Genomic DNA, 23,715 nt, shown 5'->3' on the forward strand with positions numbered 1-23,715 from the left:
GGATGTGAAAGCGGGATAACACAATTATTGTGTGGGTGATCGATGGTCGGCATTGACTCAGTGGGTCGAAGGCTTGTTTCCATGATGTATTAAACGCTACTCTCCAAAACTCTGGCCTGCATGTTGGGGCGCCACCTGCTCTATTCCTTCACACAAACGTCCCTCAGCTTGAGCACAAAGTACAGGCAGCAAAACCATATACCAAAGCTAAGGAGATTTTGTGTGCAAAATTATTTCTGCTTCAGTGCAATTTAAGCTATCAAATTTGTGGCGATTGTTAAACTTGCTGGCTCTCTTGTATTTATTTTGAATTCTGAAAATTCAATGGGCGAAATGGAGGGGAAAAAAAAATTACTGACATTCGCTTTGTGAGCGAGTGAAGCAGGAAAAAAGCTACAATCTAATCTCCCTGCTGCAGGGATATCTAATGGACAAGGTTTTCCGGTGCTGATCAGATATGTTTGCCGGTGTGGGCAGAGTCACTGATACCACTGTAAGGAACTCCAAGTACATTTTCGATGTCAATATTGCTCCTTTGGTGAGTCTTGGAAAAGAACAAGTGAGTGAGAATGAGTTGGAAAAGTTTGTAGAGAAAGTAATCAGCTTGCCCTCTCAAAAAAAAATTCATTTCCCCCTCTGGGCCTTTGCAGTACCAAGTTCATAGCATCTTGATGTTTATCATTGTTAGTGTTATTGGTGTTTAAAGTCATATGACACAATCAGATTTTCTTTATATTCATCTCCTCTCTAGGTTGCTAGTGGAATTTGTTCACACTTAAACTTTGTTCTCATTTTAGTCCCCCTATCTCTCAAACAAATTCAGCTTCTAAATTGTTTTCTGACACTGGTGTTTCTGCACTGTTAGTGTCGCAGCTGGTAGAGCTGCTGCCTTGCTGCGCCAGTGACTCGGCTGCTCTCTGTGTGTAGTTTGCACGTTCTTCCTGTGACCTTCTTGCATTCTGGTTTACTCCCACATTCCCAAAGATACGCAGGTCTATAGGTTAATTGGCTTTTGTAAGTTTCCCCCATGTGTGCAGGGAGTGGAAGCGAAAATGGGATAACATAGATCAGTTCAGTTTAGTTTATTGTCATGTGAACCAAGGTACAATTAAAAGCTTTTGTTGTGTGCTAACCAGACAGTGGAAATACATCATCAATACATGATTGGCAATCGAGCCATTCACAGTGTAAAGGAATTATGTTTAATGCAAGCTAAAGCCTGTAAAATCTGATCAAACATAGTCCGAGGGTCACCAATGAGGTAGATAGTAGATAGAACTGGTGAGTATGGGTGATCATAGAAACATAGAAACATAGAAAATAGGTGCAGGAGTAGGCCATTCGGCCCTTCGAGCCTGCACCGCCATTCAATATGATCATGGCTGATCATCCAACTCAGTATCCTGTACCTGCCTTCTCTCCATACCCCCTGATCCCCTTTAGCCACAAGGGCCACATCTAACTCCCTCTTAAATATAGCCAATGAACTGGCCTCAACTACCTTCTGTGGCAGAGAATTCCAGAGATTCACCACTCTCTGTGTGAACATTTTTTTTCTCATCTCGGTCCTAAAAGATTTCCCCCTTATCCTTAAATCGATGGTCGATGGGCTGAAGGGCCTGTTCCCACGCTGCATCTTTCAATCAATCAATCAAAGTTGGGGTCGTGAGTGGATGTAACGCAGCCACCTTGAATTGCTGAAGAGTTGGGATTGGATTGAGACTTTTGGATGTAAATTATATAATGCAGTACAGGTAGTAGGTTTGGTAGACCATACCTTATCACCAGTTCATCTGATGCTTGATGAACTTGATGCTTTTTTCAAAGGACGCATGACAATTTTGGAAAATAAATTGAGAGATTAACAATATTGGTTTTGCAGAATTGCAAATTTGTGCAAAGTCATTGAAAATGATACATTTCATGGTACCACGAGCAACATGCTTAATGCTGCTTTAAAACTCTTTATGGAGGGGAAGGACAGAATTTAGAAAATAAATGTATGAAATTTAATGAAAATCTGATGACTCTGGAGGCTGTACATTAACTTTGATAATACAAGTGTTCAGCAGGCGAGTAATTTTACTTGGCTGAATGTATCTTTTGCTTGCATTAAGAAGATGACAGGTGTGTACATCACAAGATTACATTAACAACATCCTGGCTGTCTGAAGCAAATCAAACTCCATTTCTACATACTCTGTCACACTTGTCTTTCATCCAGCCATTAATATAACAAGTGTTTGACTTATGTGATTGAAAACTAGTCCTCAGATTGTTAAAACTCGAGATTGCTCTCACCTATTTGAATTTATTGATCTGGCCGGGCTAAGAATTAATGATCTTTTCTTGGCAAACCACATTAACAATGCAAAAATACATATTTGCCTCGCTGTTTCTGGCTTTGAGCTCCTGGTATTTTGTGTCTGATCCCTGCACATTGAAACCGGGCATGGTAGCGCAGCGGTAGAGTTGCTGCCTTACAGGGCCACAAACTAGGATTCTATCCTGACCACGGGTGCTGTCTGTACGGAGTTTGTATGCTCTCCCCATGACCGTGTGGGTTTTCTCTGGGTGCTCTGGAGAAGAGGCAGGATGGGCAGGACAAAGCAAAGCGGGTCCTGGGTTCAAACTACTCTACCTGTGTTTCACCATACATTTGTCCAATTTTGCGATGATCTTTCTTGAGGGGGGTCTCAACTTGATGCTGGTGGTGAAGGCAACAGCCACTAAAAGTGAAATCTGATTTCTAAGCATTTATCTTTGAATGTTTTATGTAAACTTCTTGCTCTTTGGGATTTGCTCACGCAGTAATGTTAGGACGAGATTCAGTGCTGTTTTAATTTTGTAAAATAGGAGCCGTTGTGATATTTTAGGCCAAGGGCTTCCAGGCTTTTCAGATGTTGCGGGGGAAAGCAAAAGGCTTGAGTTGAAAATGTGAAAAAACAGAATATTATTAGGTTGAGATGGCATAGAATTATCAAATGGAAATAGTTTGCAATGGAAAATTGAAGATCAAAGTTTTTTATTCCTCTCATGATGTGTGGTTGCTGTATTTCCTGCTGTATAGGACAGACAGAGAAATATGTTTTTGCATTGTCAAAACCAAAATAAATTTAGTTTGGTCTGCCCTTGAGGTACAGAAGCAAATTTCAAACTTGAATTTAAATTGTCAGTGTCATTGATTTACTTGAAACCTTCTTGGCATCAAGGACAGTTAGTGGCATTGTTCCCACCGACTGTCAGGGATAAAATGCCCTCTATAAGGGTCACTGGCATCAGTCCCTTTGGGAATGCAGGGTGTCGGCAAGTCAGCTATGTAGTACGACTCGGGGCAAGTGAGGACAGCTGGTGAGGAACCCAGGGGGGAGATAGATGCTGTTGCACTCTCTGCAGTCTGTGTTAGAGCAAGTCATTGTGCCTGGCGTACGGTCACCGTGGCTGGACCTGAAGGAGGGGATGTCCAGCAACCTTCCTCAATCAGCACACTGACTGTCAAGGGCTTTATATCCGAGATTCTTTTCCTGCACAGCTACCACTTGGCTGTGTTTGCAGAAGGCTCGTGCACTCATCCACCTCCTGCTGTGAAGATCCGGATGTTAGACTCATTCCGTTTAGTCTAGTGCTTTTCAGTATATATATATACACACACATTATATTATATATATATATATATATATATATATGTGTATATATATATATATATATACACACATTATATATATATATATATATATATATATATATATATATATATATATATATATATATATATATATATAATATATGTGTATAACATAATGTATAATATACATAATGTATAATATAATGTGTATATATATATATACACATTATATTTAAGTCTCAAATTATCAAATGGAAATAGTTTGCAATGGAAAATTGAAGATCAAAGATGTTTATTCCTCTCATGATGTGTGGTTGCCGTATTTCCCAATATATATTCTCCAATGATATACTTAGAGATGTCAATGCTGTTACGTTTTTGTGAGAATTCTGATTCCAAATTCCACACACATTCCACTGTTTACAATATTCTGATGGCAAAATCTCAGATGGTGATATTTAATAACAACAATAGGGTGGTGCGGCGGTAGAGCTACTGCCTTACAGCGCAAGAGACCCAGGTTTGGTTCTAACTACAGGTGCTGTCTGTATGGAGTTTGTACGTTCTCCCTGTGACCGTGTGGTTTTCTCCGGTTTCCTCCCACACCCTGAAGTCGTACAGGTTTGTAGGTTAGTTGTGAATTGTCCCTGGTGTTGTAGGATTGAACTAGTGTACGTGGTGATCGCTGGTTGCCGCGGACTTGCTGGGCTGAAGAGTTTCCATTCTGTGTCTCCAAAGTAAACTAAAAAGTACTAAATGGTAGTCAATGATTAATGACAGTGTGCATCATCCAGGCCTGCCATGCCGCACCTAGCTGCAGGAATAACCTTGAGTTGTGTATTAGCTACTGTGATTATGCCTTGGTTCGCCCATTTAATGTCACCTCCCAATTAGCATTACATTTTTATTAATGTGTGTAATCTGCACAGTATCCTGATGGGAAACGTTTCATCTGGGACTGTGGCAATGAGAGGACATTGTTTAACATGATCGGTTTCTGCCCGCTTATGAAGGTGTTTATTGGACAGCTCCAGACAATCCCCTCGGCCCTTGTCGCCTACCGTCTTCATGGCAACATTCACGAGCCAAGTGAAGAGTGTTTAATTGGTGCATGTACTAGCAATGGAACAATGAAATACTTACTTGTTGCAGCTTTACAGGCCCATTAATGCAAAGAGTGCAAATGGATATGCAATAATCAATAAGACATTAAATTGATAATCAGTAATACCTTGTAACCAGACTATAGTTGTGCAAAATGCAAGTGTGAAAAGCAACTACATTAACAGCAATAGAGTTACGGGGCCTCAGTTGTAGGGGTGTGCAAGGGTTGTGCTAATAAACCCCCTGCCTCATGATGCTGCTATATTTGGGCAATTCCTTTAACTAGTTTCTACACTGATAACCCCAAGCACCTACCCCTTAAACTAAATCAAAATGGAAAAGTGGGAGAATGCAAAATGGCAACATTTATTGTCTGCATAGCTTTCAAAGAGATCCAAATTTATTGAGACTGTCCAACTGCACAGGTGCTGTGAATATGAATCCACAGAGCGGCTCCAGGGGATCTCTGAAAACAGTTTGCACCAATACGGAAACAACGAGGAACAGAAGATTCCAATTCCGCAACACCACCGATTTTCCGGAAAATGATGGTCCGGCATCTCCTTTAATCCGGACAAATATACGGTAAGAGGCGATTCTGTGCAGCTGCAGTATACGGGAGCAGCTCCTGCCTTCCCCATATCTTTGGAATGTCTGTGGAATCTTATTTTTCATGGTTTAAAAAAAATTTGTATGTGAGTGGCAGGGCTGCGAGTTGTCTGATTTGAGTTCAAGTGATAAGTGGCGCAGCGGTAGAGTTGCAGCCTTACAGCACCAGAGACCCGAGTTCGATCCTGTCTACGGGTGCTGTCTGTATGGAGTCTGTACGTCTCCCCGTGACCCGCATGGGTTTTCTCCGGGAGCTCCTATTTCCTTCCACACTCCAAAGGCGTACAGGATTGTAGGCTAATTGGCTGGTTCAAATTGTAAATTGTCCCCAGTGTGTGCAGGGTAGTGTTAGTGTGCGGGGATCGCTGGTCGGCACGGACTCTCTGAGCTGAAGGGCCTGTTTCCGCACTGTATCTCGCAACTAAACTAAACTAAAGTGAGTGGGCCCGGCACTGGTACTGACAGAGAGCGGCAAAGCTGTCCCTGAATAGCAACCGATCTCGGTTTGCTGTCGTGCCCTGTGACCTTAAGTTGTGTGCCTGCAACTGTGCTCTCATCCTCTCCCGTCTTCTCCCTTCCTGTTCTCTGGATAATTCAACATGTCGAGCGCGGACAACAATAATATTATTATTATTATTATTAATAATTATTATTACGTGACCTTTGATGGTCTGGCAAAATGGATAATCCTGCAAGGCTCTGGAACCAAGGGTACCGGTAAATCTGTGGTGAACCTGTACTTCTAATCATTGGAGTGTCTTCCAGTGTAGCACTATTGCTTCACTTTGAAAGGGGCAACATGTCTGTATCATTGTTGCAGTGTGTTAACAAATAGCAATAGAGTCGTCTAGCACAGAAACGGGTCCTTCGGTCCATCGCATCCATGTTGACATTTTTGCCCACCTACACTAATCCCATTTCTCCATATTAGGAACCAATGCCTCGCCTGTTTAATTATCTGTTTAAAATGCTTTATTAAACATAGCAATTGTATACAATTCCATGAATTGTTTAAAACCCAGCGAGTTCCAGGCATCAGCAGCTCACAACAGAAAGATAATTTACCTGTCAGATCCCCATTAAAACTTTTTTCTCTCACCTTAATCCTATGCCCTATTGTTTTTTTACTTCCCCTGCACTTGTAACAAAGGCTGACAGCTCAGTACACTTGCTTTGGTTTTCTGCATTGCAATATTCAAATCTGGATCAATTGCAAAAACATCAGAATTCGCCGAAGACACTGAAGGCACAAAGTCTTCTTTACCCAAAGGAATCACGAAACAGAAGACTTAGGTTTAACATGAGAGGGGAAATATTTAACAGGAACCTGTTTCACACAGAGAGTGGTGGGTATGTGGAACGAGCTGCCAGAGGAGGTTGTTCAGGCAGGTATTATAATAACATTTAAAAGACAATTGGACAGGTATATGGATTGAGATTTAGGGCAGGGTTTCCCAACCTTTTTCGTCCTGTTTACCCCGGGCAACTTTAATAGCACGTAACAATGTTATTTTACTTAGTTATGAACAACTAATGATGAACAGATACCGGTATACCAGAACCAAACACAGTCAGCCAATGAGAAAAAATATGTACAAATCCAGAATCAACAAATTAACCCCCTGGGTAGGCAAAATGTACCCCAGGTTGTGAACCCTTGGTTTAGAGGGATATGGACCAAATCTAGGCAAATGGGACGTGTAGATTGGTCGGCATGGGCCAGTCGGGCAGAAGAACCTGTTTCCATGTTGTATGAATCTACGACATTATGACTATGACAATTTTCTGAAAGATGTAAGAGAGTCCCACAGAAAATAATGAAGATAGACACAAAAAGCTGGAGTAACTCAGTGGGACAGGCAGCATCTCAGGAAAGAAGGAATGGGTGTTGAGACCCTTCATAATAATTCACCACTACCCAGAATAATTTGTGCAGGATGGAAGAGTACAGGTTTAGTTATTTCCGGGCGCTCTTTCCCACTCTTAGATCAGAGCAGTTGCTATTGCTTTATCAGAAGCTGTTTCTTGTTTGCTTTAGATCTGTCACCTCTCCTTTGTTTGGACAGACATATCTCTAAAACTACAATCAAAGTCCCCAAAAAATCCACGAACACCAGTCATCATAAATGCAAATTTAAAAAAAATGAAATTTGCATTAAAAGTAACCCAGGTTTTGATTTTTAAGGTCATAAAGAATAAGAGTAGTATTAGACCATTCGACCTATCAAGTCTACTCTGCCATTCAATCATGGCTGATCTATCTCTCCCTCCTAACCCCACTCTCCTGCCTTCTCCCCATAACCTCTAACACCCATACTAATGAAGAATATATCTATCTCTGCCTTTAAAATATCCACTGACTGGGCCTCTACAGCCTTCCATGGCAAAGAATTCCACTGATTCCACCCTCTGACTAAAGAAATTTCTCCTCATCTCCTTCCTAAAAGAAGGGCCTGTAACTCTGAGGCTATGACCTCCAGTTCTAGCCTCTCCCATTAGTGGAAGCATCCTGTCCGCATCCACACTATCCAAGCCTTTCACTATTCTGTATTTTTCAATTAGGGTTTTTAAACTCTAAACTCAACTAAACCAAACTCTTGCGGTTGAGTTGAGTTTAGAACTACTTTGAAAAACTAGTTCAGAAGAAACTGCACAGTGGCACAGTTGGTAAAGCTGCAGCATCACAGCACCAGAGACCTGGGTTTGATCCTGACCTCTGGTGCTGTCTGTTTGGAGTTTGCACTTCTCCCTGTGACTGCGTGGGTTTCTTCCGGGTGCTCTGGTTTCCTCCCACATCCCAAAAATGTGCAGCTTTGTAGATTAATAAACTAAACTAAACTTTAAAAAAAACTAGTAGACTTCTGTAGATTGCCTCAAGTGTGTAAGGAGTGGGTGAGAAAGTGGGATTCCATGGAACTAGTGTGAACGGGTGATCGATGGTTGGCATGCACTCAGTGGGCCGAAGGGCCTGTTTCTGTGCTGTAACCATAAACTAAACATTTCCCAAATTAATTTTGAATCTCTTAAGGGCCTGTCCCACGAGGATACGACTCCATGCGGCAAGCGCGACCTAACGTGGTCGCTTGAGCCATACGGCCTCGCGGGGCCGGTCCCACTTCGATCGCTGGAGCCGTACGGAGTTGTGCGGAGCTGGTCCCGACATCGCGCGGGGCTCTGAAAAACTGACCGTGTTAAAAAATTCCGCGCGGCAACGGCCTGCCGGCCCGCAGCCACCTCAACGCCATATGCACCACCTCGACGGGCGTGCGCAGCGTCTTGATGCCGTACGTCACGCGCGAACTTCCCGTGGACTTCGCTCGAACTTCACGTCATTCACTCGACCTCCGCGCGGCCCCCGCTTTCGGTTTGGTCGCGTTTGCCGCATGCAGGTCGCATGCTCGTGTGACAATCTATTAATGAACTATTAACTCTCTATCAGAATGCACCCATCCTGTTGGGAGTTTCCAGGTTTTGATTTCTTCATTTTGTTTTGTTTTTTTGTTAATATTTTTATTAGAAGTAGACATATTATAAAGTATAGTTACATGTTATAGTAAAAAAAACTTTTCATATACATCAGTCATACATTATTAAAATTTTCAATTGTCGATTAATTCTGCTTCTAGTGTTTTTTTTAATATAGCTAGAAAAAAAAGAGAGAAAGAGAGAAAAAAGAGTTACAAATATCAAAAAACAGAAAAGGTGGAATGAAATATAAATACGTCATTGGAGATAGGTTCTTGGATTATAAAGTATAACTTTTCATCTAATCCTGAGTTCAAGTTTCATTTGGGTTTTCGTGCTGGGCCAGTCTATCCCTTCAGATAGTTAATGAATGGAGCCCATATTTTAACAAAAAGTTCTTGTTTGTCCATTAAGACGTCTAATTCTTTCTAGATGAAGGGTCTCCAACATTTCCACAATCCACATTTTAATTGTGGGGGTTATAGGGCCTTTCCAAAATTTTAATATTAATTTTTTCACGGTTATTATACTGTAGTCGAGGAAGTTTCTTTGGCTTGTTGTGAGTGTTAAACTTTGTTCTGATATTCCAAGTATTATTAATTTTGTCTGGATCCAGTTTAGTATTAAATAACTTCTGAAATTATTTCAAAAATATCAGTCCAGAATGTACCCATCCTGCTGGGAGTTTCCAGGTTTTGATTTCTTCATTTTGACGTATTGTTTCTCCTTTGTTTGCCCACATCCCAGTTTCTCTGGCGATGAACCCTGCCCCACATTTATATGGAAGAGCACAGGTGAGAAAATGCTGGCATGGGTGGTCGGGGGTTTCCTATGATCGAGGTGGTGAGCTGCAAGCAAACCGCAGGAGTTTAGTTTAGTTGAGTTTAGAGGTACAGTGTGGTAACAGGCCCTTCGGCCCAGCGAGTCCACACTGACCAGTGAGCACCCATACACTAGTTCTATTCTACACATTAGGAACAATTTGCCGAAGCCAATTAACCTACAAACCTGCACGGCTTTGAAATGTGGGAGGAAACCGGAACACCCGGAGAAAACCCATGCAGTCACAAGGGGGACGTGCAATCTCCGTACAGACAGCACTTGTGGTCGGGATCGAACCCGGGTCTCTGGCGCCGTTAGGCAGCAACTCTACAGCTGTGCCACTGTGTCGCCCAGGAATGAGGGCCATTGCCACAAAGACTGGTTTCAGGAAGATAGGGACTGGATCTTGGTGTCGACCAGCCTCCTGCTTGCCAGTGAGTTGCTCGTATGTGTCTGTACTTTTTCATTAGCTTCTGTGTATTGATTTTTGCAAGAGCTCAGCTGAAAATCAGCAGCAGTCATAGGAAGCAATAAAGAAGATGCTTTCATTTCTGTGCTGCAATCATCTTACTGGAGGTAAAGACAGCTGTGCAATCATCCTCTTTAAATGATGCTGACTAATGAGCAGTACTGCAATTGCCCCGTTTTGCTCGGGGAAGGTTGTGGGGTGATTACCCACATCCACTGCCCAAGTGCTAATGTGAGAGTCAGCGCTCTTTTCCCGTTATAATTTAGTGTTGTGAGAAAGTTAAAGGTCCACTGAAAGTCAAGGTGGACTCGTGCAGTTCAATCAGCCTCACATCTTGCAACGGCTGCCATCAGAATACTTTTCATCAGTGGAAATCACAGCAAAGTGGCGTTTAAAATAATGACCAGGTTGCAAGAAGGCAGGCTGTGCTTTAGTGAAAGCCTATTTAAAGGTACAAAAAGACGAATGCAGTGTTAACGGTAGGTAGCTCTCAAAATACTCTTGACAAAATGGAAATACAAGATGCTGATGCTGGAATCTTGGGCAAAACACAAAGTGCTGGAGTAATTCAGACGGGTCAGGTAACATTTCTGGGGGCTTGGGTAACTTACAACCAATGCTATGAACATTGAATTCTCCAATTTTAGGTAACCCTGCAAAGCGCCCCCCCCCTTCACCCCTTGGACACGCACCTATTTCTCCCCTCCCCCAATGGCTTCCACAATTTCTTCCACTGGCTTCACAATTCACAACTCTCCACTCCTTTTCGGGCCTGTCCCACTTAGGCGACTTTTTAGGGGACTGCAGGAGACTATGCGGTCGCCACATGGTCTCGGGCGGTTGCCGGGGTAATCGCCTTCATGGTCGTGAGGAGTTGCAGCATTCTGGGAACTAGTCGCGGTCTCATTATTATGGTCTCCGCGAATTTTTCAACACGTTGAAAATTTAGCGGCGACCAGAATGAAGCCGCCACGGAGAGTAGCGAGAATTCCCGAGCCGTAGGTGGGTCGCCAGGAGGTCGAAGGTTCTCGTAGGTTGTAGCCGGTGCTGACCAGTGAATTTCATTGGCTCATTGGGAAAAAATATATAAGCAGTAGTTTTCAGAACCAAGAATAACCGACTGGTAATGTTAATGTCCGCCGAGCTTCACAGCTGTGTATCACTGGCTTCTTAAAAGTTATCTCCACTCCTTTTCCCCACCCCTTTCGCCCCCCCTCTCCACACCCCTTTACCCCCTTTTTTAACGGACTTACGTAACCCTTCCCGTACACTGTGCTTTCACCGTCTTAATTACAGCGCCAACCTTCCTGTTCATCGCGGTGTGTGTCTGTATCACATTGGCTTTGCACCGTGTGAATTTCACTCAGACAGCGCTACCCCCGCTTGTCCTGTCCCCCACCTGCATAATGGGCTGGCGAAGGAATCGATGTGTGTGTGTTCCACTCTGACAGTCGCCATTCCTGTCGTCGGTTTTTCAATGACTGCCAGCTACTTGACAAATCGCCTAAGTGGGACATTTATCTCACACCTTTGGTTTTAATCTTTGGCATTTATTCCATACACCTACCCATCAAAAAAAAAACCCTGGCCTCTGTCTACCTATTACCTGCCACGCTTTGTCATGCCTCTCCTCTCTCCCAGCTTACTCCACCCACACTCAGTCTGAAGAAGGGTCCAAGCTCAAATTGTCACCTATCCATGTTCTCCAGTGATGCTGCCTGACCTACTGAGTTACCCCCACACTTTGTGTCCTTTTTTTTTATAAACCAGCATCTCTAGGGGATATGGAGAGACGTCGTTTCAGGCGAGACCCTGGGTAAATTTGGACAAGTTTCAAGAACCTAGTCAGGTACATACCTCAAATTAAACTACGCCACTAAAACATGGGATGCAGATTCTAAATTGTATAGTCCAGTGTGGATTGTTAGAGGTTTTTTCTTGTGAAAACTAATGATAAAATGGAGTATCTTCCAAGTAAAATAGCTTAGGTAGTAAGCTTGGCTCAAGTGGGATCTGTGGTCTTCCTGAAGATATTGGCATGTTACAAATTAATACAAGGGCAATTAATTTCTTCCGAACCATAGGCACTGCTGCAAATAAATGCAGTTAATTGGCTCACAGCGGGGATGTTATTTGAGCAATAAATTTTGGCTAAAACACGAGTAAAACTGTTATGGTCTCATTTCAGTAATAAGGTGGAATTTTTAGCATGCAATGTGTGCCAAAATTTGAGGACGGACATTCTTGCTATTGAGTGAGTGCAGCGTAGATTCACAAGGTTAATTTCCGGGATGGCCGAACTGTCATATGTTGAAAGAATGGAGCGACTGGGCTTGTATACACTGGAATTTAGAAGGATGAGAGGGAATCTTATATAAGATTATTAAGGGTTTAGACACGCTGGAGGCAGGAAGCATGTTCCCGATGTTGGGGGAGACCACAACCAGGGGCCACAGTTTAAGAATAAGGGGTATGCCATTTAGAACGGAGATGAGGAAGAACTTTATTACTCAGAGAGTTTTGAATATGTGGAGTTCTCTGCCTCAGAAGACAGTGGGGGGCAATTCTCTGGATGCTTTCAAGAGAGAGTTAGATAGAGCTCTTAAAGATAGTGGAGTCAAGGGATATTGGGAGAAGGCAGGAACCGGGTACTGATTGTGGATGATCAGCCATGATCACAGTGAATGGCGGTGCTGGCTTGAGGGGCCAAATGGCTTACTCCTGCACCTATTGTCTATCGTCTATTGTGTGCCTCCAATAATTGATCACCCATTTCATTGTACTGAAACTTCAGCTTTGTTTACTTGCTCAAGTTTGGAAGGGAGTGGAAACTAGAGTTTCTGATCGAGAAACTAGCAATCACTGCCGAATTCATGATTATCTGTGAACTTATGATTATATGTTTACAATAGCATCTCCCACCTATTTTACAACTCCCTTTCATGATATGGTTTAAACAAATGAATGGAACTGAACTGGCTAATAATATCAACTCTAGTACTGTTTAAGAAAGAACTGCAGATGCTGGAAAAATCGAAGGTAGACAAAAATGCTTGAGAAACTCAGCGGCGGGTGAGGCAGCCTCTATGGAGCGAAGGAATAGATGATGTTTCGGGTCGACCCTTCTTAAGGGTCTCGACCCGAAACGTCACCTATACCTTAGCTGCATAGATGCTGCCTCACCCAGCAATTTGTCTACCTCCAGAGTTTCTCCAGCAATTTTGTCTACCATTCTAGTACTGGTTGTCTGTAATTTACTCTGGCAAAATAGCAAATGATGGATAGATATAGACACAAAGTGCTGGAGTAACTCAGTGGGTCAGGCAGCATCTCTGGAGTAAAAGGATGGGTGACCCTTCAGGTAGGAACCCTTCTTCAGACTAGGTGACGTTTTGGGTCTGAGCCCTTCAGACCTCGCTTCAGAATTATGGAATATGAATTATGGAATATACTATAGGGTAAAAAGTAAAAGCCCTTTACATTGTTTCACAAAACATGAACTAAAATAGCTGATTAGCTCATTGTCATTTGATTTGTGCATCACCACTTCTTTATATTCAACAGCAGGATTAAATATACTGTGGTAAGAACTCTGTGGTCACTATTTAGATACTGTTAACCATCATGTTCAATAGTTCAGCCAGATTAGCGATCTCCCTCCTGCTCTCTAACACATCCTTACCTTTCATTCATTCAATGATAGAGGTATCATTGGCAAATTTATGCATGGCCATGTCTGACTACATAGTCATGTGTATGGGGAGAGTGGAGCAGGGGATTGAACACGCAGCGCTGAGGTGTCCATGAACTGATGTTCCCAACATATAAAATTCCTTGAGTCCAAAATGTGGAAGAAGTGTTATACACAAATGCAGGTATATTCCACTTTGCAGATTTCCTTATGAGTGAATTGATTGTGCTGAGTTATTGTAAAACAACTGTAGAACTGGGAGCTGCTGCTCTGTGATGGTTTCGTGAAGAAGTCTCCCTTCTTCCGAAGAAGTCAGCATATGGTGTCACCAGGAAAGGGAAAACTATGTCTCAATTAATGAATTTGATTTTAGTTATAAATGTGAATTTTTAAATAAGTAAATGCTTATGATTTTCCAGAAAAAATAACCTGCCACCATGTAGCCCTGGGAAGGGTAAAATGGGACTGAGACAATTACGTACTGGAATGGGATGGGTCATGTGTTGAATGATGTACTAATTTCTGTAGCCGAGGCCTACTGGATCTTCTGGTTGCTCCCATTTAACTCCCTTTTCACATCCCATACTGATCTTTCTGTCCTGGATCGTATTCATTGCCAGCATGAGGCCTCATGCAAATTGGAGGAACAGCGCCTTGTATTTCGCTTGGGTGGCTTACAACCCAGCGGTATTAATATTGGATTCTCTAATTTTAAGTAACTTCTACTAACACTCCCTTTCTCCCATGCCCCCTCCTCTACTCCAATTGTTAACCTGTTCCACAGTTCACAACAATGTATCCCTCTTGAGGTCACACCTTCCCAACCCAACAATTGGCCTACAGGGGCACCACCCTGCCTGAGGTCACCTGTTGCTCGCACTGATTTATCCAGGTATGTTCTTGCCTCCAGTTCTCCCCCCTCCCCCCTCCCCCATCCCCCTCCTCCTCCCCCTCCCCCTCCCCCTCCATTATCAGTCTGAAGAAGGGTCTCGACTCATCCAGTCCCTTTCTACTGAGATGCCACCTGACCCGCTGAGTTACTCCAGCACTTTTTGTATATCTTGAATATCTCTTGCTATGTTTAAATGAACACACTGGCTCCCTCACTGAGCACATACAGCTATAAGAGAGAATAACCAGATCTGTAACGATACAGCTGTTTTGACAGCCTGGAGTTCTTTCACATTGCCCAGACTGTAAGCAATCAGAAAAGGCAAGTTTTGTTTACACAAAATACATTTGTTTGGAATATGAAAATGGCAGAACTGCGCAATAAGTATAGATCTTTGCAATTACAGATTTATTAATGAATCTTTTGATCTTTTCCTTGCTGGGTGTTGTCACTGTGCATCCAATCAGCCATCCCACGCTGTGGAGCATTCTCATTACTCTTACAGCAAACCATGGCGAGGGGATCAATGGTCAAACATTGTGATTGTTGCTAATATCTCCGCCGGAGTGAATCCCTCTGATTATTTCTCACTCTCTCTACTTAACTCCCACTTTCTCTTTCAGTGGGAGTCAGTTTATCTTAAAATCAGTATCTTAAAGTGCAGGAGGACTTTAATCTCTCTGAAAGCTAACCAATAAGTCCCTTGTAAACCTGTAGCCCTACATTGTTATTTCCATTAAGGACATATTTAATTCCCTGTTGAAAATTGTTATTGAACCTGGTTCTTCCCTTCCTTAATCAGTACAGGGATCCACTACCTTAAAATAACTTCCCATCTTCCCTGTAATTTTTCTAATTACTTTAAATCTATCTTCCTTTGGTGCTAATCCTCTTGCGATGCAGAATTCCCCAGTCTTTAATAAGTAGTTGTCATCTGCTGCCCTCCTTCATGGGATGTACTGTTGGTGGGATACCTTCCTACATGAGTTATTTGAATGGAATGTGCTGCTGTGTGCACTTTAGCAGAGATTCTTCATTAAAACTAGTTTTAATTTGATCTTCACGCGAGAAATTAATGCTGGAATTTGTCATTGAGGATTTCACATAAGTTCCCCCCACCCTCCCCTGCTGTTCTAATGGCTAGTTAATAACTCCATTGAATCATAATCACCCCAAAGAGCTATTATGGTTGGAGAATCATTATTAGCTGAGAGGGGAAAACTCCAAACTAGAGAAAAACAAACCACAGGTGGGCCGGCTTTGAACGTACTCATTCCAGAGTACGTCATGCTGTGAAATATTGTTGTGGGTGACATTGAGGGAGTCGGGGACAAAATCAGCCATTTAATTGCCAGGCAGTTCTTTGTGGAAACTATAATGTGGTTGCCTGCATATAAAAATGACAAACATAATATATAAAAATTACTGAAAACCAAATTAGTCCGTATTATTAAAAAAAGAGTAATGTTCCAATCTTTTTTGCCTTCGGGCCACTGAGCCTGCACCAACCAACAATTGCCCGTATACTAGCACTATCCTGCACACTAGGGACAATTATACAATTTACAGAAGCCAATTAACCCACAGAACTGTACGTCTTTAGAGCGTGGGAGGAAACCGGAGCACCCAGAGAAAACCCACGCGGTCACAGGGAGAACATACAATCTCCACCCAGACGGCGCCCGTAGTCAGGATCGATCCGGGTCTGTGGCACTCTAAAGCAGCAACTCTGCCGCTGCACGCGCCTTGTAGATGAATAGACTTTGTGTATCCAGTGAAGAGGTATAAACTATTTCTCCTGGTGATAGTTCTGCAAATTAATCACCCATTCTACCCTCTTGCCTGTATATTTGGCACACAGTGGTGCAGCTGGTGGAAGTGCTGCCTCACAGCTCCAGAGACCCAGTTCTGGGCCTGAGACACATTCTCTGTGACCACATGGATTTTCTCCGGGTGCTCCGATTTCCTCCCACATCCCAAAGATTTGTACATACAATGTGTAATAAGGAATTGCAGATATTGGATTATACCGAAGATAGACACAGAATAGTGGAGAAACTCAGAGGGTCAGGCAGCATCTCTGGAGAAAAGGAAAAGGCGAGGTTTTGGGTCGGAACCCTTCGTCAGACTACCCTTCTGCAGTCTGAAGAAGGGTCTCAACTCGAAACGTTACCTATTCCTTTTCTCAAGAAATGCTGCCTGACCCACTGAGTTACTCCGGCATATTGTATCTATGTTAAGGCCTATTGCTTGTCTGGAAAATCCTTTGTGGTCCAAATTATGCGATTTATCCAAACCGATCCATCGTATATTTCATTGTGAAGGCAAATTTTATTTCTACTTAATCTTACTTGCCTTACTGAACCTGAAGCTGTTCCTTTGGTGATTGGCCAAGTTCATCTTCAGTTTGATCAGCTGTCAGAGATTAGTGCTACCTTTTGTATTTCATTTATATAATTCTACGAGCAACGATAATGGCATTTGATGATGGAATTTTGATGTCACCCTTTATCTGCAGAATAACCTTGAGTATGTAAAACATAAATAGGATGTCAAGTTCAAGGGCATCTCACATTCTTCAAAGGCTCATCCTGTACGAGGTGGGAACTTCCCCAAGTTCTGGATCCAACACAGCATGTATCTTGGCTCCCGTTCAATACAGGTTGTGCAAAAACATTCGCACCAGCTGGTGAGGCTATATGTATTAACCCGAGAGCCAAATCACTTTCTGCAGCTATTTATCACTTTATACCTGATTACAATGGAAAAGAAACAAAGAGTGCTACCTTTCCATTGTATCAGATGGGTTTTGAGCATCTTAAAGAGATTATAGAAGTGAAAATTAAATTATAGTTTGACTTCTACAAATAATGCTGTTTAACATCTTCAAAACTTTAAACAGTTGAATGTCAGTAGTTTTCAGAGATAAGCAGATACATTATTCCCGAGCTGTAATTGTCATTCAATCACTGAAAATTTGCACTTGATTCTATCTTGTAAACTGTAAATCATTTCTTTTGTGATCATTGATCTGATTTTCACACAAAGCTATTAAGTAAGCTTTTTTATTCACAGTTTTCACATTTAGGTTTCGTAAGCTTTCACACACAGTAGGATGAAATTGACCTTTTAAAAAAGAAATCTAGCCCTGCTCTCTGGCTGAGTATTTTGAGGCTATCTTCTGTGTAAACCAGCATCTGCAGTTCCTTCCTGCACATTTTGCCTGCTCCCTGGTAGGCAGGTTGCCCTCAGTTAAAAACAAAAGTCTGGAAAAAGACAGCGGGTCAGGCAGCATCTCTGGTGCGAATGGACAGACAATGTTTCATCAATCAGTTCTTCAAACTGATGGAGTAGGCGGAGAGAAAGGTGCAAAAGAGGTGGGGCTGGGGCAAAGCCGGCAAGTGATAGGTGGATACAGGTGAAGTGCGTGGGGGAGGGGGGGGGGGCGCGGGGGGGGGGGGGGGGGGGGGGGGGGGGGAGGGGAAGAGGGGGGGGGGGGGATTGAATTGGCAGATGGGTGAGGTAAGTTGCAAAGGCTGGGGATGAATTATTACAATCAAGTCAAGTCACATTTATTTATATAGCACATTTAAAAAACAACTCTCGTTGGCCAAAGTGCTTTACATTTGTTATAAGAATAGTATAAACAAACAAACTACATACATATATACATATAGCCCTCGCTCTGTGGTCGTCAGGAAAGGCTTGGGAGAATAGATAAGATTTTAGTCTTGATTTAAAGGAGTGGATGGAGGGGGCAGTTCTGATGGGAAGGGGGATGCTGTTCCACAGTCTAGGAGCTGCAACCGCAAAGGCGCGGTCGCCCCTAAGCTTATGCCTAGAAATTAATCCGTAAAGGTAAATTTCTTGTCTTTATGATGGGTTTTTTTCCGAGGTGGTTGCAATATCCCTACTATAGACCAAGAAGTAGGAAATGGCCACGCAGCATCCTAAAATAGACACAAAATGCTGGAGTAACTCAGCAGGACAGGCAGCATCTCTGGCGTGAAGGAATGGGTGACGTTTTGAGTCGAGGCCCTTCTTCAGACTGAGAGTCAGGGGAGAGGCGAACGAGAGTTATAGACGGCAATAGAAAGATATAGAACCAATGTAGTTGGTCCAGCGCTCTGTGTCTATCTTCAGTGTATCCTACAAACAGCGTAAACCAATATCTGCAGTTCCTTCCTACACATTACTTCTCCTAAAGACTCCCCTAAACTTTCTCATATTGTAAGGAAATACAAGTCGTAGCAAAGTCCCACCAAAACCACTGGACATACAAGAGCTTTGATGTGAAGTATAACATTTACTCTTTGTGAAGTACAAGCCTCTTGCTTGGTGCACGTCTGTGGTTGACTACATACAAACTAAGGAAGATACAGAGTGGTGGAGTGGTTCAGCAGGTCAGGCAGCATCTCAGGAAAACATGGATAGGCAAGGTATGCCCCACCTAGACTCACACCCATTTCTCCCCACCCCCTACCCTGCCACCTACATTTTTTCCTCTAGCCTCACAATTTGTAAAGGGCCTGTCCCACTTTCACGACTTAATTCAAAACCTCTGCCGAATTTAAAGGACCTAAAAAAAATATCAAGATCGTGGTAATCTACGAACTCCTACGACCTTCCACGACTATGTTCACAAACTCCTACGAGTACGTCTACGAATTCCCACGACTATTTCAATGCCCTCCTTACGAGTAAAAAGTTGCAATTTCATTCATCCCGACCATTTTTTTTACACGTGGACATTTTTTATCGGGCTGGAAAAAACGTTCCGACTTACCTGATGCCACGAGTACCTACGGCTAGCGTAACGGGCCGCTACGATATATCTACGACCTCCTACGGACTCGTTACGAACATTCTGCGAGTTTGAATCAAGGGGAAAACTCGGGAGAATTCGCGAATACCTCGTGAAAGTGGGACAGGCCCTTAAGTCTTCAATCATTTTGTCCCACATTATCTCATTTCGTCTCTGGCCTTTTTCCAATCCTTTTTCCAATCATCTGCCCATCAAATAACCCCCCTCACATGTGTCGGCCTATAATCTGCCAGGCTTTCTCCTGCTCCTCCTCTCTTCCAGCTTTCTCCACCCCCTCCCCATACAATCAGTCTGAAGAAGGGCCCCGACCCAAAACGTTGCCTGTCCATATTCTCCAGAGATGCTGCCTGACCCTCCGAGCTACTCTTCTTTTGTTAATCAGCATCTACAGTCCCTTGTTTCTACATATAAACTGAGTAGAGTGAGGGCAATTGGTCTGGCATTCAAGTTTAGAGACTACCATCAGCGATTGAGGCTAATCTGCTGAACAACATTTATATAGAGAGAATTTCCACTCTGTAATATTGGGGGGAATTTATACAGATTTTCCTGGGCAATGTTGTAGTTTCCTCTGCTCTTTAAACAGATCCTGTTTGCTGAGTAAATTAACTTTCTAACGTTCATTAATTGTTTGCTCTGAGTCACATAAAACTCCCAGCACCTCCAACTGGTTGGTTGTTGGAAGGTTGCCAAGAAATACTTTGTTCATTAAAAGCCAATGCTTTGATCAGAGTGGCCTCATGATGCACACTCACAGGAGTGCAGCAGGGACAGTTTCCACATCTGCATCCGGTGACACCAAAACTAATATGTGCTATGATGATATAAACAAACTTGACCTTTGAGATGCCACTGAGTATTGCACAGAGGATTTGTAATAGAAATATCTTCTACATATAATCAGACTTCCCTCTCTGCATTATCTCTCATCCTTAATCACCTTGCTTAGTTTCTTGCTAACCAGTTAAAATGGGCCTCTACTGATCCAGAGCAATTGAAATAAAGGGGAAATCGTTTAGAATAAAGGGGAGGTCATTTAAGACTGAGGTGAGAAAAAACTTTTCCACCCAGAGAGTTGTGAATTTATGGAATTCCCTGCCACAGAGGGCAGTGGAGGCCAAGTCACTGGATGGATTTAAGAGAGAGTTAGATAGAGCTCTAGGGGCTAGTGGAGTCAAGGGATATGGGGAGAACACAAGCATGGGTTATTGATAGGGGACGATCAGCCATGATCACAATGAATGGTGGTGCTGGCTCGAAGGGCTGAATGGCCTCCTCCTGAACTTATTTTCTACGTTTCTATGTTTCTATGAAAACTGAATGATGCCATGAATGACGGTTTAAAGAAAGGGGTGACTTTAATATTTCCCATGTATGGAATTTGTAAGAATGGTAGAAAGAGAACTAGCATGCATTTTCAGTCTGGCTGTCTCGATATTTTGAACATAACATTTTTTAATACTCGGTTCATGTTCAGTCATTGGAAACAATCTTCAAAGGTGGGCTTTGTCAGCAAGTGTGGACTTGATTTGACCTAAAACATGCATTCTATCAGTGTACATTATTACTTTCTCTCCTTGAAATGTGTTTATGAAGGAAAATGCAAATTATCTATCTGATCCATTCACTCGAGGAATTAGTTCATTAACCCTTTGGAATGAATTTACATAGAGTGGTTCATTTGATCTCCTCTCATCCTAAACAGAAGTCTTTGAATGCAGTGGATAGAGTAAAGTTAAAGTAATTTCACAGAGCATGTTGAAATTTAATTGAAGTGCATGATTCCATGATAAACATAACTGTAATTTCACACTAGATTAGGATTAGTCAAATATCAGATTAAGGTTGTACGTTAGCAAGTAATTTCAAAGATAGTGTGGTTTTCTTGAAAAACCAACACTGTTATTTAAAGTTGGAATCAAGTGATATAAATGTTGATCGGATTTGTGTGACATCATGCATCTATAAACCACTTATTATTTAAAATTTATCTGAGTTGAATGAAAGCTTCATCGAATCATTGGATGTTTTATATATCTCTCGTAAGCTGCAGGTATTTTCTGCTGCATGTTTATTGAATGAGTAAAATCTTTTTTCAGCTGAAGCACAGTGCGTCAATCCTGTTTTAAATGAACAAAACACAAAGTGTGTCAGACTGGAGAAGGGTCCCGACCCAAAACATTGCCGTTCCATGTCCTCCAGAGATGCTGCCTGATCTGCCGGATTACTGTAGCACTTTGTGTTTTGTTGCCGAGGTTTGCCAGAAAGCTACTTGGACTCGAGGTTGTTGTCTGTCGGGAGAGGTTGACAAACTTGGGATTGTTTTGAGACTGAGGGGAGACCTGCTGGAAGTTTATATAAATATGAGAGGCAGACAGTCAGAACCTTTTCCCCAGGATGGAAATGTCAAAGAGTAAAGACTTTAAGGTGAGAGGGAAAAGTTTAAAGATGTGAGAGGATACTCAACATTCACATTATCGTTCTGGTTTCTCATTAGGAAGCATTAGGCACAATAAACTTGGGTTTGGTGAAGGCTGCCAGGGTTGGCGGTAGATATGACAGTGGAGTTTAATAAGCTTATCGATAGGCACGTGGAAATGGAGGGACATTGGCATTTTTGGGTCAATGGGGCACATTAGAAGCCTTGCCACCAAGACAACGACCCAGTAAATCTATGGGTAAATAATATTTAGGAAGGCTCTGCAGATGCTGGTTTACACCGATGATAGACACAAAATGCTGGAGGAACTCAGTAACACAGGCAGCATCTCTGGAGAGAAGGAATGGGTGATGTTTTGGGTTGAGACCCTTCGTAATCCCGAGATGATGCCTGACCCGCAGAGTTATTCCAGCATTTTGTGTCTATCTTCGGTATAAATAATGTTGCCAGGTTCAGAATTGGCCTCTGGGTACATCCTCAATCTACTGCAGTTTTTCAATCATGGTTTAAAATCTAGGATGGAATAGAAGTAATTAATTTCTGTAAAACATTTATTTTGCTTTGATTTTAATCTCTTATGTGCATTCAATGTCCTGGCCTAATACCTTCAGGCAATTTTGAAGAGATGAGAAAATGACAATCCTAAAATTGTTGTGTTCTGGGTCGATATTATTCTCAATCCAGTGTTGCAGCAGGGCCACCCACTGCACAGTTCAAGGTGCCAAGCGTAGTTATCACTTGTTGAAGTGTGTGTGCACTCAACTGGAACATTACCAGCTCATTAAATACATCATTTAAATTCTCAAGTCATTTTCGCCCTTTCAACAATTTGCCAAACAATTGTCCTAATTCTGGCTCTCGCATCTGCTTTTACTCAATATCATTTAAGCCACAGTAAATCTAATTTATCTGCTCTCTGATCACTCGTTGTTTGTGATCAAATTGACCTCAGAAGAAATTACTGTCTGCCAAACATTCAGTGTCTGTTTTATCTCCCTTGAACCCTTCTCCATGGAGATTGAGAAATTAATGAAACTTAAGGCAAAACACACCGTGCAATTGTTCAGTCAGATGATTTACAGAAACAATGGCGTTTATGTTCTATGCCTTTTTCTATAAGCCTCTGTGTGTAAGCTCGTACCCTAATCAAAAACGGAAGTGATATCATTTGCTGGAGCATGTATGTGAATTGAGTTGGAGCAATTGACACAGCGATAGAGTTGCCGCCTTACAGCGCCAGAGACCTGAGTTCGATCCTGACTACTGGTGGAGATTGTACATTCTCCCTGTGACCGCATGGGTTTTCTCCGGGTGCTCCAGTTTCCTCCCACACTCCAAAGACATACAAGTTTGAGGGTTAATTGGCTCCTGTCTATTGCCCTGGGGGTGTGTAGGAGATAGAACTAGTGTAATGTTCCAAACTTAAACTAAACCTTATGCCCCTGTCCCACTTAGGAAACCTGAACGGAAACCTCTGGAGACTTTGCGCCCCACCCAAGGTTTCCGTGTGGTTCCCTGAGGTTGCAGGTGGTTGCCGGAGGTTGCAGGTAGTGGAAGCAGGTAGGGAGACTGACAAAAACCTCTGGGAACTGCACGGAAACCTTGGGTGGGGCGCAAAGTCTCCAGACGTTTCCGCTCAGGTATCCTAAGTGGGACAGCAACATTAGTGGGACAGGGGCATAATGCGTAGCTTCATGCGAGGGGTTAATCCCAGGGGGCTATCTCTTGAACCACACTAAACCCTTTGTGATCACCAGCCACAGCCAAGCATGT

The 23,715-nt window shown here is 42.6% G+C and overlaps 1 protein-coding gene across 1 annotated transcript in view; it reads left to right on the forward strand.

Moving 5' to 3' along the window:
- LOC129706213 (uncharacterized) overlaps positions 1-23,715 on the forward strand; it is a 152,177-nt gene that overhangs the window by 90,046 nt on the left and 38,416 nt on the right. The window contains exon 2 of the mRNA XM_055650284.1: positions 5,155-5,314. Within this exon, the coding sequence (XP_055506259.1) occupies positions 5,166-5,314 (149 nt within the window). The 5' untranslated portion in view covers positions 5,155-5,165. The remainder of the gene's footprint in view (positions 1-5,154; positions 5,315-23,715) is intronic.

Source organism: Leucoraja erinacea, chromosome 19 (genome assembly GCF_028641065.1).
Source record: "Leucoraja erinacea ecotype New England chromosome 19, Leri_hhj_1, whole genome shotgun sequence".
NCBI lineage: Eukaryota > Metazoa > Chordata > Chondrichthyes > Rajiformes > Rajidae > Leucoraja > Leucoraja erinaceus.